Source organism: Mercurialis annua, linkage group LG7, assembly GCF_937616625.2.
Source record: "Mercurialis annua linkage group LG7, ddMerAnnu1.2, whole genome shotgun sequence".
In the NCBI taxonomy this organism is placed as follows: domain Eukaryota; kingdom Viridiplantae; phylum Streptophyta; class Magnoliopsida; order Malpighiales; family Euphorbiaceae; genus Mercurialis; species Mercurialis annua.
Genome location: NC_065576.1, coordinates 45,736,067 through 45,755,684, shown reverse-complemented (window position 1 = coordinate 45,755,684; position 19,618 = coordinate 45,736,067). Strand labels below are relative to the sequence as shown.

Sequence of the window (19,618 nt, the reverse complement as noted above, 5' to 3'; positions counted from 1 at the left end):
TCAAATCGGAAAAATGCAGTTCAACCGCATTTTCATTTAGTTTATTTTAAAATTTGATGTCTAATTGGACATGATAAATAATTAATTTTCAATTAATTCAGTCCAACTGGTCTGTCTGGTGATTTTAAAAATAGCAATTAAAAGCATATTTTTAAAAATAATTAATTAGTCATTCCTTTTTAAAATAATTACCTAATCTTTGTATTTCAACAAGTAAATTAATTACTCATTATATTGAAATATTTTAAAATTGTTAATTACATTTGTAAAAAATGGGGACACGCTCTTGAATAAAAGGTGCACATATACTCTTAAACTTTCATAAAAAATATTTATATCCCTGAATTTTGACTCGGAGCAATTCGGCCCTATATTTATAAAATCAGTGCAAATCAACCCTTCAAACTAACACCGTTTATTTTGCCGTTAGGGTAAGAGCTTATTTGCGCCATTTTTATAAATTTAAGGGTCGGGTTGAACCCAGTTAGAGTTTAGAGGCATAAATATTCTTTCATCAAAAGTTGAAGGGTTTATTTATACCTTCACATTTATTAACCCAAATTTAACTTTGAACTACCATTTGTCTTCGTAATTAAATATGAAAAACTGATAATATCATTTTTTTTAAAAAAAAAAAATTTAAATTCAAGTATTGACAAAAATAAATTTATAATTAGGGCTTTTTGGAATGAATGAATTCCTAAAAATTGTGAAATTCATTTGTTATTCTAATTTTTTGTGTTTGGAATGAATGAATGGACAAATATAATTCTTGGAATTGAAATCTTGGAATTAAAATAAGTTATAAGTTGTGGATTTGTAAATCCAAGAAAAATAGATAGAATTACAAATGAATAACACATAACTAAAAGAATAATTCTATTTTGACAAAAGTGCCCTCATTTTTTAAGGGTTTTTTTATTTCCTTTTGACAATTTTGCTGTCATTTCATGTCCATTTTCTTTCACTCTTTTTTTCCTTCATCTTCTCTTCTCCATACTCCATATCTAATCATTATAATATCTACTATAAAAATATGAAATTATAAAAATTAATTTTATCAACTCGTTTTTATAATTTTTTAATTAATTATTTCATTTTATTTTTAATAATATTATTCTAAATTTTTTGGATAATTATTTAGCTGTCTTCTTGTCATATATTACATAATAATTTTAATCTTATATTGTGTAAATTTTAAATATGGTTGGAATCTTGTTATTGTTCTTTATTTTATTGCTTATGGATATAGTTGTACGATGATGTGTATATTTTTAATTGTTGAGTTATGAATAGATACTATTTTTTTAGGGTTTTATAAGTAGTTAAATAAAATAATGAATATTTTTTAATTGTTTTCTTGTCATATATTATGTATTTAATTTTAATCATATATGTGGAATTTTTTAACATGATTTGATATTTTGATATTGATTGTTATTTTATTTTTATGGATATAGTTGTACAATTATGTGTATATATTGAATTTGTTGAATTATAGATTAAAGTATTTCTCTTTATTTATGTAATTTAGTATATACTTAATTTATATTGTAGAGTAGGTATAGTTGGTTATTTTTAGTATAATATAAAGTATATTAGTATTAATTTAATTTTTATATAATTTTTAACTTATATAATAAAATGGTTATAAGGATAATTTAGGAATAGAAATAAAAAGATTTGAATTCTAGAATTCATTTCAATTCTATAATGAATTCCAGCGGAATGAATTCCAATAAATAAATAGAATTGTTCCAAACTTTTTACGGATTTCAAAATAAATAAATTTGAAATTTTAATTAGAATGAAATGTTTTATTTTTCTCACGAAACAGGCCGACTACTATGGCAAATACACTTCCAGAGTCTATTGTGATAAGATCATCCGCCTCTCAGCGGTGCCTCAGATTCATTACAGAACCCACAGGTCAACGTGGTTTTGTAACTGGTTGGGAAGAAAATGTTTTCGAACCATTTGCGAAGATTATAGTAGAGAGGGCAAAAGCAAATGACAAATTCATTCACCTACGATTCTCTCACACTAATAAATATTGGGCATGAGCCAGTCGTGATAGAAATAATTCATGGATTTTTGCTAATTCAAACCAACCGGAGGAAGACACGTCCAAATTGTCGTGTACAATGTTTGAGCCAATCGCAACGATTAATAGCGTTACATTCGTATTTCAACATGTTCAAAGCGGAGGGCTTGTGCGAATGAATCCGGATCCCGCATTCGCGACCGCAATATTTTTGTGGAGGATGCCACTGTTCCGCATAGTTTAGCTAATCAAATGACTTTCACTTTTGTTGATTGGGATACATTATGTGGACTGTCTAGACATGTAGCATTCAAAGGCTTCAATGACATGTATCTTCAACATGTGGTGGGCATGATGAATAGAAACAACTTCAATCAATTCTCATCCGAGGATCCTAACAACGAGAGACCGGGCTATGAGATCATACTGCTCCATCCCGATGGACATATTCGTGTGAGGTCTGATTTTGTGGGTCAATTTGGAGACGAATTCCGAATTGGATATGGTCAGATTCAACAGATAACAGTGGCACAGACATTAACACTTTGTTTTGGCCGGTTAAAGTTAGTGACAACGCCATTGCTCTTCACAATGCAGGTAAAAACAGTTTTGCACTACAACATCACTATAATTTGCTAAAACATATTTTAAACTAATAATTTTCAAAATTTCTTACTAGTTTGGATTAAAATATGTTGCGGTTAACAAATCATAGACCTTTTATATTTCGGTAACAAATATTTCATTTTTTGCATGTTGATAACCGAACTTTATTTTCGTTACAACAAATGACGGATACAAATTTTTTTTCTTCAGGGGGGTCGAAATTAAAACCATAAAAATAAAAATCCATAATATATATACTTTAAAAAAATATCTAAAATAATAAATATATTATTTTAAAAAATTAATAAACTAACATAAAACATATTATATTACTGTATTTTTTATATTACTATACTTTAACTAATTATGATATTTATCAAATTAAAATGTAAAAAAATTATTTTTTAAGCCCTATTTGTCTTTTGCAAACATTTATACTGAGGACGTTGACATGAAAACCTTTTAATATAACTATATGAATCGGAGCTATCAAATCATATGAATTAGGATGTAGTTCTGGATTGTTGAATACATTTTTTAAATCTCTCTCTAACACTCGTTATTTTTTTTATAAAGTCGTGTCATATTCAAATGAAAAAGATTATACTAAAAAATATGCAAATTAAAATAAGTGTTATTATTATTATTATTTTCTTTTGGATAACTTTATATTGTTTCACATATAAAACTTAAGAATGAGAAATAATTTTCTTTGTGTAAAAAATTTAAGTTTAATTTTTTTTTAGAATAAATTGTTAAAGACAGTTGAATTTATATTTACTTGATTTTAAGAAATCAAAGCTTTGAAATTATAGAATTTTTCTCTTATGTAAAAGTAATTGTATATTATAGAATATATTAAAAAATTATTTACAATTAAAACAAATTTTATGTTTTTGTTAACAACAAATAGATAAACACATTATATGGTAATTTTCTTATTATGTGAGTGTGGTTTTTATTAGATGAAAAAAGTATTAAAATTATAAATATAATTATGCAAGGCACAAACAGAGTTTTTAATTGAACAAATACATTTCTTTTAAGAATATTGAACAAATACATAATAAAACCTTCTATCTAACCCATTGCTAATTAGAACACAATATATTATATGTGTGTGGTTTTATTTCAAGGGGGCCAATGCACCCTCCATCTAACTTACAACAAAAAATTATTTAAATACTTCTGGCAAAATTTTACTTATTACGTGGCAACGGAAAAATACCCGCTAACCTAATTTTTCCACGCCAACTTACTTGCACGTGTAGGCCACATAGACAATATTAGGGAAATTATTTTATTAACTATGTCGCTTATAGCTTAATACTTCGTTTTTTTCTGTCTTTTTGCCTATATGGCATTCGTATGTGGCATTCTTACATGGTAAAGTTGGTTAGCAATTTTTTTTTTCAATGTTGTATAAGAATTTTTTTTCCTGAAACGGATGAGTAACAAAAATTTTTTTTTCAATGTTGTATAAGAATTTTTTTTTCTGAAACGGATGAGTAACAAAAAATAAAAATTTGATTATCAAAATGTAACAAATAAAATGTTGGTTATAACTTAAATGTAAAATGTCTATAGTTTATTAACTTCAAAATATTTTAAACCCTAATAATTTTATAAGCAATGAAATTTTTAAATCGTTCTCATTTTTCAAAATATAAGCAATAATAATTTCTTTAATGCTAATGTATAAAACAACAATATAAAATGTCGTAGTAGTATTACTGTCATTTTTGGCGGGTAAAAGTTATAATGAGAACACTTCGCAATGCAGGTAATAATAGATTCTCCAGTCTTCTTACAGCCGAAGGAAACCCCAATTGTCTCAATGCTGCAGTGAACAATATTACAAGAGAAGCAAGATTAACAGTTGAAGAGCTTGTTCTAGACAGAAGTATATTTAATGTTCGATTTCGCATGGAAGACGCCCGAATCTACGACGAGCAAGCTTCAATAGCAAGCATTGGTTTTCCTATTAATGAATCCGAAAAAGAAGCTACTTCAACTATTACAATCGGTTATGAAGATACATCGTCGTATACGTTTAGCAATAGTTTATCGATATCGACTGGAGTAACAACCACCATCGGAACTGGGATCCCACGCATTGCTGAAGGAGAGATTACAGTTTCTACCGAGGTAACTACATCATTTGAGTGGAACAGAACGACGGAGGAAACCCGAAAAGCAGAAGCGGCGTATAAAGTTGTTGTGCCGCCTAAAAGCCGGGCCAGGGTTCATTTTATATCAACAAGAGGGACTTGTAGCGTTCCTTTCTCTTACACTCAGCGAGACAGGAGCTCTACTAATGGAAACTTCATAACTACTAACCATATTGATGGTATTTACACTGGTATCAATTATTACAGCTTCCACTTCGAGAAACATGCAATAGAGCCTCTTTAACTCTCAATCTCCATCTCCTTTGCTCCATCAATCGCCTTCTTAACTACTATGTTATGTTCAATTATGTTTTGCTCTCTCTTGTTTTGGGTTTGCAATTAAAATAAAATAATGTTTATTATGTATATATGATTATTTTATTTAAACTTTCCTTACTTGGTATTGTTTTATTTATTAAATATTATTATAATTTTGATAGTTAGATTTTTAAATTTTAGATGTTATGAAATAACTAAATTGATTTATATTTACAATTATCTATTGGGTAGTTAAGTTGGTGGAATTAAAAATCCTTTTTAGCTCAGACTAAATTATATATAATTAATAAAAATATAGATTATTTATTTGTATAAAATTTTTTGTGATAAAAAATAATAGTAAATATTATAATAGATCATACATTTGTTGCGATCGCTCAAATCAAATCGATGGTACACTATACCCCAATCACATTTAGTCACTCAACCAAATATTTTGAATTTTTTTTTTTGATTTATAAATTTCTTCGGGAGGAAATTTATGGCATTTCGGTTGACAAGATCCTTTAAACACATATATGCAGTCTCACTTATCTCTAACATTTATTTTATATTCATCAATCGAAATCTGTTATACATGATCCACAATTATATATATATATATATATATATATATATATATATATATATATATATATATATATATAATCAAATTTAATACGTCCTTTGTTTGTCACAAAATTATGTCCAAATTATCTTCTTTATCATAAAAGGGGTTGACACTTTTCGGTGTCCTAACAATAAATTTATCCATAATCTAAACTGATACATGTTGATTAGTTATTATCAAGTTAATTTTTAAAATATAGACAAAAAAATCCAAATAACAAAATTCATTAATTATCAATAAAATAAATTTAATTATCATTACAATAAATTTAATCATCAACAAAATAAAATAATAATAATTAAAAAAATTACTTTGTTTTAGTCTAATTAATTTTTCAATTTTCCATAGCAAAATCAATTTAGATGACCTAAAAATTCAATTTAATATAATTATTATATAAATACATAAATTATAATTAATTTATACAAATAAAATATATATATATATATATATATATATATAAAAGAATAAAAACTTACTTAAAATTGGAAGTGATCATGGATTGATTCTAAAAGAGTTAAAATTAGAGGATTGTTGGAGTTGGTAATATTGACCAAAGATAAATTTAAACTAAAATTTTTGAAGAGCCCTTATGAGTAAAAAAAATTCAAACTTTTAAGTTTTGTTTTAATTTAATTCAAACTTCCAATTTTTATAATGATAGTCAATTTTTTTTCTTCGTTGTAATAATAGCCAAATTGCACTTTTTATGCAAAAGCTTTATGATTCTGAATATTTTTGTCACTTTTATGGTTTTTTTCACAATCAAATAATTTTACATTAAAATCAAACAATTATAAGTGTAAGAATTTAGAAAGAGTATAACCGTTTCTAATTACCTGACATGTAACAAGATATAAAATCTTAATTTGCAGATCGCTTTACAAAATAAAAATAAAAATAAAAATTATATAACTGCTCTATCATAATAAGACTCAATTCTTCTCTGTTTAACAGAAAATTCACATGTTCTTCATAAAAGAAAGACAAACAAACCTTTCATAGAAAAAGAACAGTAAAACTTTTGTAAAAAAAAAGACAATCGCTGTAATAAAGATATAAAAAAACTAATATAACCGATAAACGATTTCATCTTCAATCTTGAAAGGTATTTATCTATCTCTGATTTTTGATTTGTATATATATTGAAATTGATGCGGCTTGTCGGTAGATTTACCAATAAAAGCAAAAAGATGAAAAGAAGTCGGCTATTTATTGTATTCTAAAGCAATAAAAAAGAAATGACTACCGCGGATATTAAACTCTGTAGATCACTAAACTTTTCTCAAATTACAGATATATCATTAATAAATTTTCCTTATAAAATGATCAGTAAATTATACCTTTTATTATAAAAATGTTTCTATTGTAAAGAAAAGAACACTAAATTTTTTGTGAATTATAAAAAAGTCATAGGCTATACCTTTTATTACAAAAAGGTCACTGAACTATATTCCTTTTTGTAATTTTGACTTGCCACGTAAGCAAAAATATTGCGTTTTTGCATGAAAATGGTACGTTTTATATTGGTGAACCCTTTTGTAATAAAAAGTATAGTTCAGTGACCATTTTGTAAGAAAAGTTTGTTTAATGACATTTTCTGTAATTTGAGAAACGTTTGGTGAGCTACATAGTTTATCATGACAATCGATAAAGACAAAAATAAACCATTAACGGTAGCTGAAGCGAAAAATAAAAAAAACTCTTAACAGTTAGGGTACGTAATCTATTTGAGAGAGAAAAGAGAGAGAAGAGAGAAGATGGAAGAAAATACTACGCCTTATCTAAGTGATTTTTATTTTTTTATGGCTTTTAATATATCATTATTTACCAAAAAAATAGTCTAACAGTTTAATAGAAAATAACAAGTTTCATCACCGATTTGACTATAATTGAAAAAAATATATAATTTGGCTAGTGTTATCAAAAATAAAAAATTTGAATTAAATTGCAATAAATCAAAAAAAATTGAATTTTGTTCACCATTGGGCCATTTGAAAATTATGTTATAAAATTGGAGAATTAAATTAGAAAATTAGATTAAAGTATTTAGGAATTAATAGAGAATTGAGTAGAAAATTCAAAAATGTTTCGTTAATTATTGGATTGGTTGTTTTTTTTTTTAGAATTTCATTCTCTCTCGGTATATTTATTTGCTGCTTTGTTGGAGGAAGAGAACATCGATCTCGTTTAATACTTACGTACAAGATATAAGAGACTCTTTGAAATTTTTATATAAAATATAAGGGCCAGACGCCTTTTAAACTTAAAAAAATAAAGGTCTATTTCTCTAGAAGTGAAACATAAGAATTTAAAATTTAAAATAGGGTACAATTGAATTTTTTTTAGATCGGAGTATAAACAAAAAAAAAGTACAAAATGGGGATTTTTCTAACTGAAAATCATAGTTTCATGCGCAAGTATTTTTTCTAATGTATTCATGACTTATTAACTAATTTTATCAGAAATAAATTATTCATGGACATTAAAAATGATTTATGAGAAAAAAAAATTATATTCTCTCCGTCTCGATTAAAAAATATATAATCTACTGAAAATGCAGACCGCCACACAGACGACTGAGGGGAGCACACTCTCTACTCCTGTGGACCCGGACTAGATTTATCTCGATGTTGAGGGGTGAGGAAGAGATGTATTTACGTTAGGCTCAATTGGCTCTGAGTACGTTGCCTCGCAGCGGGGTACTTGTAGTAGACGGCCGGGCAGCTCATCTCAAACTATGTCTCCAGGCGCCAAGGAGAGGATTCGTACTGAAATCATTGCTCGGCTCGGGAATTATGATCCGTGATCAGATCCAGGTCGCAATTGCAACGGCGATGCAGCAGATGCAGGAGCGGGCCCAGGGAGGTGTACTCCCAACCCCTCCACTCCCACGACCGCCACCGCCTCCACCCACCATTGATGACGGTGTTCCAGATGACGAAACCGCCGACTTGTAGTGTAGTATGGCGACGGAATGTGTCCGTTACTAATTTGCGACGGACAAAACCGTCGCCAAATCTGTCGTTGGTTGTCGCCAAAAGCGTCGGACGCCTTTGGCGCCGGCTGTTGCCAATTGGCGACGGAAATATCCATCGCCAGTTCTCGTCGCTAAATAATTTGGCGAAGAGGTTTTTGCCTACGGATCATGTCTGTCGGCAAATCCGTCAGGAACACAATTCCCGACGGATTTCAGCCTTTTACGTCGCTAAAAGGCCGATTCCTAGTAGTGTTGCATGTTGTAACAAACTTAGAAGATACTACTATTGTCATATCATTTCTACTACTGTTACGTGTCTTGTTTATCTTTAATTTCGTCAGTTTATTTTATCGTTCTACCGTTTCACTTGTTTAACAAATTATTTAAACTTTGGTTTATTTTAATTTGTTAAATGAATGTGTAATTGGATGACCCAATATATTAGCTACAAAATCCACTTATTATTATTTGTTTAAAGAAAGGCTCATTTTCTTCATTCTTCATATATTGTTATTTTTGGTTAAAAAAAAACTAAAATTTTATTTTGGCTTCAGAACGCATACAACTCTTTCTTATTTCATCTAACATGTGATTTTTTTATTTGCACAAATCTTTTCCATTTATTTCTTGTTTTCCTAGCATTCTTTATATTCTTCTTCTTACTATCTCCGTAATTCAATTCAAAGTCCTTTAGATTTTTTTTCATTTTTTCATTTTTTTTGTCATTGTTTTAAGTATTTCTACTTTAATTTTAAAAAATCCAGTTCCCTGTGTTTCTACTATTTCATATTCCTTCAATCTGCCATTGACACTATTCTCTGATCTATTATTGACGATGTCATCCGAAATGCTATCGATGTCATTTGATCTACTTCATAATCTGATATTGTTATTCCGCTAAGAAGAGATAGAGAGAGAAGTTAGAGAGAGAAAGGAAGAGTAATGTGATTTTGATATATATTTACAATATGCCGGAAATATACAGAAATATATAGATGTTATACTATATAAATATAAAATTGGATGCTACAACTATTGTTGGGTTAAAGCCTTTTAAGATCAATGCAATGGTAAAAGAATTGTCATATCTGCAAATAATTGCTTTGACATAAAAAGACAGTTGAGTTGTTGACGATGATTATGGAAGAGGGAGAATATGCCTCTGAGATTTATTAATATTTGATTATTCTATATAATCTATCTATCTATCTATAACTATCTTATATGTGGGAAGGGGGGGAACAAGTAAATTTACAGCATTAGCCTCCAATAATTAAAATAATTACTAAATTTAAGGACAAATTTAATTCAAACTAAACTACTATTAAAGAAATTTAATTACCATATACTGTAAAAAATTAATTTGATGCCAATTCTTTTATGTGAAATACAAATTTAATTCAAACTAAACTACTATTAAGAGAAAATCAGTTGCCGTATGCTACAAATTTGATGCCAATTTTTCTATAAAAGGTTACCTATTAATGGGCATTATTTCATCCCTAATTAAACTGGTGGAGGCCGGCCAAAAAGAAAATCAGGTGGAGGAGACATTTGCAAAATTGTCAAATTATAAGGATGATGGTGGAGTTAAGGGCCAAAGAGGTGTGTATTTGATTTAACTTTTGATTATATTTTGAGAATTATGGCATAGATTAATTAGCTAAATTGAGGCGCACATTAATTGATAGTTCTATTGTCATTAATTACTATTTTTAATTTATTTTGCGTAGCTTGACTTGAAAGTAGTTGTTTACATGTATTTATATCCTAATAATGTTCAATGTAAATTTCAAAAAAATTGTTAATATAATCTATTTATATAATAATTCATGGCATTATCTTTAGATTGTAGGCAAAAGTTAGTAAATAGGACTTCAATTTAAAATTAAAGAAATTACAAAAAAAAATGTAAGTACTTGAAATAATTTATATACTTTTTTATAAAATAAAAAAAATGTTTCACATGTAGTAAATTATAAACTAAACTTAATAGGTAGGTTTTACTCGATAGAGGTAAAAAAAAAAGAGCTATCATCCAAGTCCAGTTTATAATTTAAATAATTTAATTATATTCAATTAAATAATGGGTCATATTAATATTATTTAATAATTTAATTAATATTTATATATAACGGGTCATATATGAATGTAACGGAAAATTACAAAATTAGTTTTAATAATTAAAACATTTACAAAATTAAATACATAAGAAGTTTAATTTAAATAAAAAATAAGTCAAGTGCACATATAATTATAATAAATAAATAAAAATAAACTAAATTAAGTTCTAGATTAATATACGTTTGTATTGAAATAGCCATGCTAATTTTCTAATTCTAATAGATAATTACTACTAATTACTATGGCATAGGTGATAGGATAAGGTTGCATATTTTCCCGAATAGCGAGTGGAAAGAGATCATAATCAAGTTTTAAGGTGTTTCACAAATATAAAAACTCTTAAGAATCATTAATTTACAAAAATTTAAAAATAATTAAAAATTAAAAGTTTATGAATTTGAGTTATATAAGAAGTACATTAAAATACACGAGTTTGATGAGTTATATAGTAATTGCAGTAAACTATTTAAATCTAAATTATTGTGTTATTAATTTATTAACATTAATTCAACCAAGTTACTTAATAATTACAATAAAACTAATTATTACATTAACAAGAAAAAAAAAGTTTAATAAGTGTAGTAAACACGTAGTTTAATTGCTTAATTTGGTTAAAAAATTAAGCAAAATCAGCAATACAATTGCTTAAATACAATACGTGAGCTAATAGGACTCTTTTCCTAAAAGAAGAAAGTTAATAGTACACTAATTTCCCACAATAATAGTTAATTATTATAACTACACATGTAAATTTTAGATAACAAATTTTATGGAAAATACCTAATACCAATAGAAGTGCATTTTAATAATGACTCTTAATTTCTACTAACATATAAATTAATTAAGATAATAAATTATAAATAGATGTGTGATTTTTAATTTTAATATAAATTTTTGTTATATAAATACGAGCTTCTAGATTTATAATTACAATGCAAATTTTTTATTTTGTGGAAATTAATTTAATGATGAAAATTTTAACTTCGAATATCACAATTTAAATTTTTAACATTAAAACATATGCAAGATCAAGTTAACACCTCTTTTTTCTCTTTCTATAATTAATGACTAATACTCTTCACTTAAACTATAAAACTATAATTAATAGTGATAAAATAAAAAAAATAGCAATTATTGTCTTCTTAATCTATGTGCGAAAATGATTTGCCGGCCCCTTCTTTAATGGGACGGAGATAATATTTAATTAATTAACGGGTCATACAAATATCGCTCACGTGCGTAGCACGTGGCGAAAAACTAGTTACTTAATATGTGTATCGCTATTATATATTCTTAGTATACATTTTGTATGCCAATATAGTATAAATTACATTAAAAGTATCTTCTTTTTCAAAATTATTTTTAATTACTAATTTTTAATAAAAGAATATAGTTTGAATTATTATAATTTGATTAAATTAAAAACCATAATTATACATTAAAAAATTGGACTAAATTAATATTTAAAAATTAATAATGAAAATTAATATTAATCAAAACATAGATTGGCGTGAATTGTAAACTTATCTTTAAATTTGTACAATGCACTTACACTAAGATAATAATATATACATTTAGATTACAGCAAAACACAGAGATTCTGTCTAAATAAATATGGATTTTAGATGGTATAAATATTGCTATGAAATTATCAAACTCTGAATCATCAGCATCCCCGGTTGCATAACCATAATTTAAATATTGAAGCAGGTGGAATGAATTGTCATTTTCAAAAAAAGAATCAAGATATTTTCTAATAAAATATGCAGATCATTGTCCTATATATCCAGCTTTTTTTCTTTCTAAATCTATGATAACACCAAATCTGAGTTGTGCAAATCTTGAATATTATATTGTTTTCGTATAAAGTTTAAATATGCTCTTAATATTCAGTAAAAGATCCATACAAGCCCCTCAAATATTTTTTTAACTAAAAGACACTCGATGCTCTTAAATAGGATGCATTTGAACACTTCTCGAATTACAAACTAACATAATTAACTTTCGGTTAATAATATGTGACATACAAGTTGCCATAAAAATCAACTTCTAGGTTGATTTTATTATCTGTTAGTTAGATAAGTGGTAGTAATTGTCTCCTAACTGAAACCTATTCGGAACAATTCACAGTCAAATCATGACATGTGGAATTAATACAGTTAAATTAAAAAAATTGCATCATGATTAATAGCTATAACTTTTAGTCTAGTAGTAAGTGCTTGATTCAAGAATTGATATCATAGCCAGTATATGTGATGAGTTTAATTCTTAGAAAAAAGAAATTGTTGAATAGGAGATTATAAACGAAGCAAATGACAGTAATTATCTCATATGGCGGATGCTAAAGTAGACCAAGTTATAGTTAAATATGCAGTTCTTCATATAACCAACACATTATTGGCTTGTTGCACAAATAACATAGCACAACGATAGTGTTGTATAATTTTCCTCGTCGATTTCATGAAGCACTATATATTGTCTCTACTTCATCATTGCCATCACAATCACTATCGCAGGGGACAGTTTCATTCTCAACCTTTCATTCATACTTTTTAATTCTATCTCATATAGATTATATTTTGCAAACTAAATATGGCTCAAGTGTGTTTCAAATCCAAAGAACATTCTTTAGGAGCTTAAAGGAACTTGGCACAAAATAGTGGGGTATATTTAAACTTTTCTCCTCTAATGTTTGTAAATATACAGGTCGTGTCATTTGCAGATAGATCCAAGAAACATTACTGAAAAGAAAGAATAGATACAGAATAGCAGATGTAAAAAGAAGAGTGGGTATTATTAGGTAAAATTATGTATATAATTTTATACATGTTGGACAAGTAGACCGAACAATACTATTATTTGATTACATAATAATCTCAACTTTATATATATATATATATATATATATATATATATACATGAGTATTATGTAGTTAAATTCTTATGAAGAAGCAATAATGGAGAAAAGAATAGCAATCATAGGAGCAGGAATTAGTGGACTAGTTGCATGCAAATACTCACTCTCAAAGGGATTCAAACCCATTGTTTTTGAATCAAAAAATGGAATTGGAGGAGTTTGGGCTAAGACTATTAAAACTTGTTGTCTTCAAACTCCAAAACAAGACTACCAATTCTCTGATTTTCCATGGCCAGATTCAGTTCAAGAATTTCCTACCCAACAACAAGTCATGGATTATCTTCACTCTTATGCCAAGCATTTTGATTTACTTGAGCATATCAAGTTTAACACTAAAGTTATGAGCATTGACTATGAAGGTTCATCAGAAGAAGAAATGAAGTCATGGAGTTTGTGGGGTGGTAATGGTGAGGCCTTTAGTTCTAATGGGAAATGGAATGTTCAAGTTCAAGATTCCCAAACCCTTTTCACTCAGGTATATGTGTATTCATTTCTCTCATAATTATGTTTGAATCTTGAATGAGCTAAAGAAATTATGAAATTGATTCGAAAAAATATTCGGAAGTAATTTGATATATAAAATATCAAGTCGAGTTTGAGTTTGAAACAGGTATACCAAGTGGAGTTTGTGATCCTGTGCACAGGGTGGGCAAGTGATGTTCCGAATATTCCACAATTTCCTCCCGGAAAAGGCCCCGAGGCATTTCACGGGGAGGTGATACACTCGATGGACTACTACGCGATGGATCACGAACTTGCTTCTAACTTCATCAAAGGGAAGCGGGTAGCTGTCGTCGGCTTCCAAAAATCTGCATTAGACATTGCAATGGAGTGTGCTTCACAAAATGGTAATTTCATTAATTTGGTTATGCTTCTATTTTAATAAAATTAGTGTTGATTTTGTGTGCACTGCAGGAACTGAAAATCCGTGTAGAGTTTTGTATAGAACTGCGCATTGGCATATTTCTGATGAATTTCCGTGGGGAGTGCCGATAACTCTTCTTTACCTTAACCGATTCTCGGAGCTTCTGGTTCATAAGCCTGGTGAAAGTTTTTTTCTCAGTCTCCTTGCAACAATTCTTTCTCCTTTGGTACATAAATTTTCTTAATCTTTTTACATTTCACTTTCACTTTCAGTTTCGTAGTTTTTTGTTTTTTACATTTTAAGTGTACATAAGTCTTTTTGGTTTTTTTTCGGACCCTCAACGTTTTTAAAACGTGCAAATAAATCCTCACGCTTGAGAAAGACCATAGAACTATCTAAAAACGTGAGTGCTAAGTGTCCAAAAGTATAAACAAAAAGGGTTTAAGTGTTTTTGTGTACAACTTAAGGGTTTTCTTTACAATATTTTAGAGAAAATTACACATATAGGCTAAAAAGGCCCAAATTACATGAATATCTTTTCCCCCCAAAAAATACATGTTTGCTAAAAAAGCTTAAAATATTACAACAAATACGCACTATTTGACTAAGTCAGCGCGCGTCAGTGCGCGCTGACGTCACCGCGCGCGTCAGAAGCGCAGGCCTTCTGACACTTTATCTAGTGCACCAGCTTTGCTGGTGCACTAGTATAGCTGACCTGCTAGTGCAGGTTTTGAATTGTTCAAATTTGAACAATTTAAAAGCACACAGGTCTTTTGAATTGTTCAAATTTGGACAATTCAAAAGCCATTAAATATATATTTTTTATTTTATTAAATATATTATTTACATATTTCTTTTCATAAATAATTATTTATGTATTTATTTATTTAAATTATGCTAAAAATTAATTTGTTTTAAATAAATTTAAAAAAATATTAACTTTAATTTAAATTTGAAAAATATAAATAATTGAATTAATTAAAATATATTAATTTTTTTAAATCTTGGATCAAGAAGTGAATTAGATGTAGTAATTTAAAAATTGAATTAATTGAATTAATTAAAAATTTAAATTGCTATTTTTTATCAATTTAATTGAATCAACCGATATATATTTGGTTTTTAAAAATTATATTCGATGAATCACCAATACATATTTGATACATTTCCATAACTATTCAAAACATTTCCAATACATATTTGATACATATTAGTTTTTCGAAACTTTTTCTTTATTTTTTATGTCTTTTTTTAAATTCCATTACCTAATATTTTTATACATATCAAAGACTTGTTGAAAATTTAATTGAATCAACAGATGTATATTTGATACATACAAATGGTATTTGTAAAATATATTAATGAATTTCTGATACATGTTTGATACATCTATGATAAATATCAGATACATATCTAATACATATTTGATACATATTCGTTGTTTGAAACCTTTTCTTTTATTTTTATGTCTTTTTTTAGGTGTTATTACTGATATTTTTATACATCTCAGAAACTTGTCAAAAATTTTAATACATGTTTTACATATATATATTTCGTATACATATTTGATACACCTCCGATACATACTTAATCAATACATATCTAATACATAACTTATACAGAATAAATATATCTTTAAAATAAATAGATAAATCGTTAATACATCATTCATACATGATACACACACACACACACACACACTTAAAACATACATAATTTATACATAATAGAATCATGAGGGTATTTTGATAATTTTATCTTTAATTAATAATAAATGTGGCTACTTTTATTTTATTTTATTTTTATATGACAACAAAAGTGTATGTTTTTCCATTTTTATGAGGCGGAAAAAATATTTTTTGTATATTTTATATTTTTAAAAATTAATATATTTATATTTTTAAAATTAAAATTAATATTAAATAAGTAAATAAATATTTGTATTTTGAAATTTATTAAGATATTAGTATTTTAAAATTTAAATAAGTAAATAAATAGGTGAGATGAAAAAAACTATTTATTTTAAATGTGAGTTAAAATTTATATATTAATAAGTAAATTTTATTTGATTTAATAAAAAAAAAAAAAATAGCTAGCTGACCCGCGCGTCACCCGCGCGTCAATGGAGCATGTTGCGCTGGTGCACATGTTCATGCGTCGTCAGTCCTACTGACGCAAAGTAGGTATAACATGTAATATTTTAAGGCCTAATCACTCAAAAAACCCTCACCTTTAAACTTTTTTTTAATTCCACCCCGACGTTGAAAATTTGTCAATTTTACCCACTTTTTAATTTTTCGTTTTCAATTGTACCCCAATATTTTATTTTTTGTTAATTTTTTTACATAAATGATGAAATCATTCAATTAATTAAGTCTAAACATGAAATTAAATTCTTTTTTATTCAAAAAAGTACAAATAAGTCTTTTATTTTTAAAAACTAACTAAAAACCATAATCAAATTAACACTAATTTAAATTCTTAATTAATATAATTAAATTTAAATAAATTTTAAAAATATACAATCAATATATGCGAGACATGGAGAATGTTTTAAACAAATTTCCAAACGCAAAAGACGTTAATTTAATTTTTCAGGGTACAATTGAAACACAAAAATGTAAAATAGGGTAAAATTGACAAATTTTCAACGTCAGGGTTTGATTGAAAAGGGGCTAAAAGGTCGGGGTTTTTAAAGACATTAGGCCATATTTTAATAAAAAGATGTACCACATGTTTTTTAAACTAAAAACAATTGTACCGCATGAAATAACTTGTACTTTTTTATATACATCCGTAAGTAACCCAATATTTTAAGGCTTTAAAGGTTTAAGTGGCCCAAAAAAAATAAAACAGTTTATGTATCATTTTTGAATAACAAGAAGGGATTTTTCTTTGTAACTTTAGCAAAAAAAACACCTATAAATTTGTTTCAGCTTAATTAGAGATAATAATAAAAGAATTGATAAATTTTACAGAGATGGGCAACTGCTAAATTTGTTGAAAGCCACATAAAGCACAAGCATCGTTTGGCGAAATACGGAATGGTACCCAAACATGGATTTTATGAACAAATAAGTTCATGTTTGCTAACAACATTACCTGATAATTTTTATGATAAAGTTGAAGAAGGAAGCATCATGCTCACAAAATCTCCCAAATTTAGCTTCTGCAAACAAGGTATTATAATTGATGGTCAAGATCAACCTCTAGAAATTGATATAGTCATATTAGCCACAGGGTTTAAAGGTGATGAGAAGCTCAGAGACATTTTTAAGTCTAAATTCTTTCAAAAATGCACAATTGGATCCCCTGATTCATCACTTCCCCTCTACAGGTTAGTATTGTGACTCCTTCACGTATTCGAAAGCTAATTTACACTCATAGTCCCTCTACTTTCTTTTCTATCAACTTCTTTCTATTAATTTTAGATAACGTGGCAATGCACTAAACGATCAAATAAATAATAGAATTATTTTTTAATTCACATAACGTTACATCACATATATATTACGATCATATGCATTATATTATGCAGCGCTATATGTTATCAACATACCGATATCCATCCGTCTTGTTCGTACTTAGATAATAGATATTAAACTCGTACCATATTCTAATATGATTATAACGTGTATAGAAGAGTTAAGTTCAATTGAATCTAATTCAAATTTGTCCAGGACCGGCTCATGATCAAGTCTATTTGACACTGAAGTAATGCTATATGATTTTAATGTAATATGAAGTTATATGGATTAAAAAGTAATTTTAGCATCTATATAAGCATCCATCCAGCTCTTCGTCATGTTATCTAAAATTGATAGAAATAGAGCCAAAATAACGGCCATGGTTTTTGGTGCTATAAAATTAAATTAAGGGATTTTCTGTCACAAATAAAAGAAAAGGACTATGATGGAAGAGAAAGAAAGTTGAGGGACCATGAACGTAAATTACCGCGCATCCGCTTAAACATTTAAAGTTGTATTTTATTTGCTCAGGGAATGTATTAATCCTCGAATTCCACAACTAGCAGTAATCGGATATTCAGAAAGTTTATCAAACATGTTTACTTCAGACATAAAATGTAGATGGCTAGCCGAGCTTCTCGATCAAAAATTCAAGATTCCGAGCATAAAAGAAATGGAAAAAGATGTGGAAAATTGGGATAAATTTAAGAAAAGATATGCAGGACCATATTACCAGAAATCATGTATCGGAAGCATTCATATTTGGTACAATGATCAAATTTGCAAAGATATGGGATGGAATCCGAACAGGAAAAACGGGTTTTTTGCAGAATTATTTGAACCTTATGGACCTCAGGATTATGATTCACCTTCAAATTAATTAGCATATGTTTTCCTATATAATATATTTTTTGTTGTTAGCTGCATGTTGTTATTAATAAAAAGTCAATGTTGCACCAAAATTTATCAATTACTATGTTTCACGGTTTTATTTTTTTAATTTATAAAAATACATATATCAATGATTCCAAAAATCTACACCTTCCAGACTCTTTATAAATTTATTTAAAAAAATTACAGTTTATAAATATATTTTGATCTGATTATAAATTGCTGCAAAATTAGATCTTTCTCCCGGTAAAATGCACATTTATAGATATTAGAAATATTCTTGCTTCGCTACTCGTTCAAAGTAAAAACTTTTTTAAGAACAAAATTAAAATATAGTGCATATAAACAATGTGTTTTTTTTTAAAAAAAAAACTAACCGGTTTTATCCAAATTTTGTAATTTTTCTGTTCCAAAATCAAAGTTCCTTTATAAAAAAAATATTAATTTTAATTAAGCTATAATTTACAAATAATAAATTAATAATAATGAAAGATCATAAATTGTACAGAAATGGGCAACTTTAAATTTGTTGAAAGCCACATAAAGCAAAAACATAGTTTGGCAAAATACAAAATAGTATTTGAACATGGTTTGGTAAAATAAAGTTGAAGGAAACATCAAATTTACAAAAGCTCGCAAATTTAGCTTTAGCAAACAAGGTTTT

At 27.4% G+C, this 19,618-nt stretch overlaps 2 protein-coding genes across 3 annotated transcripts; both read left to right on the top strand.

Annotated features, from left to right (window-relative positions):
- Positions 1–1,680: 1,680 nt before the first annotated feature.
- Positions 1,681–5,139, top strand: LOC126657697 (uncharacterized). 2 transcript variants are annotated; one of them, XM_050352441.2, is made up of 2 exons: positions 1,681–2,641; positions 4,434–5,139. In XM_050352441.2, exons 1-2 carry the CDS (start codon positions 2,297–2,299, stop codon positions 4,497–4,499), a joined length of 411 nt encoding a protein of 136 aa, XP_050208398.2. In that variant the 5' UTR covers positions 1,681–2,296; the 3' UTR covers positions 4,500–5,139. The 2 variants fall into 2 exon arrangements, with proteins under 2 accessions (XP_050208398.2, XP_055959695.1); XM_056103720.1 differs by having other exon boundaries at positions 1,684–2,641.
- Positions 5,140–13,719: 8,580 nt separating this feature from the next.
- Positions 13,720–19,033, top strand: LOC126656245 (probable flavin-containing monooxygenase 1). The gene is made up of 5 exons (XM_050350758.2): positions 13,720–14,206; positions 14,342–14,579; positions 14,647–14,822; positions 17,575–17,933; positions 18,595–19,033. Exons 1-5 carry the CDS (start codon positions 13,772–13,774, stop codon positions 18,941–18,943), a joined length of 1,557 nt encoding a protein of 518 aa, XP_050206715.1. The 5' UTR covers positions 13,720–13,771; the 3' UTR covers positions 18,944–19,033.
- Positions 19,034–19,618: the final 585 nt, after the last annotated feature.

What these genes read in the sequence shown, in the direction of transcription:
- LOC126656245 (XM_050350758.2), top strand. Translation starts at nt 13,772, where the DNA reads ATGGAGAAAAGAATAGCAATCATAGGAGCAGGAATTAGTGGACTAGTT. An exon ending in GGAGTGTGCTTCACAAAATG is followed by an intron (nt 14,580 to 14,646) that starts GTAATTTCATTA and finishes TGTGCACTGCAG; the next exon opens with GAACTGAAAATCCGTGTAGA. An exon ending in TCATCACTTCCCCTCTACAG is followed by an intron (nt 17,934 to 18,594) that starts GTTAGTATTGTG and finishes TTATTTGCTCAG; the next exon opens with GGAATGTATTAATCCTCGAA.
- LOC126657697 (XM_056103720.1), top strand. Translation starts at nt 4,577, where the DNA reads ATGGAAGACGCCCGAATCTACGACGAGCAAGCTTCAATAGCAAGCATT.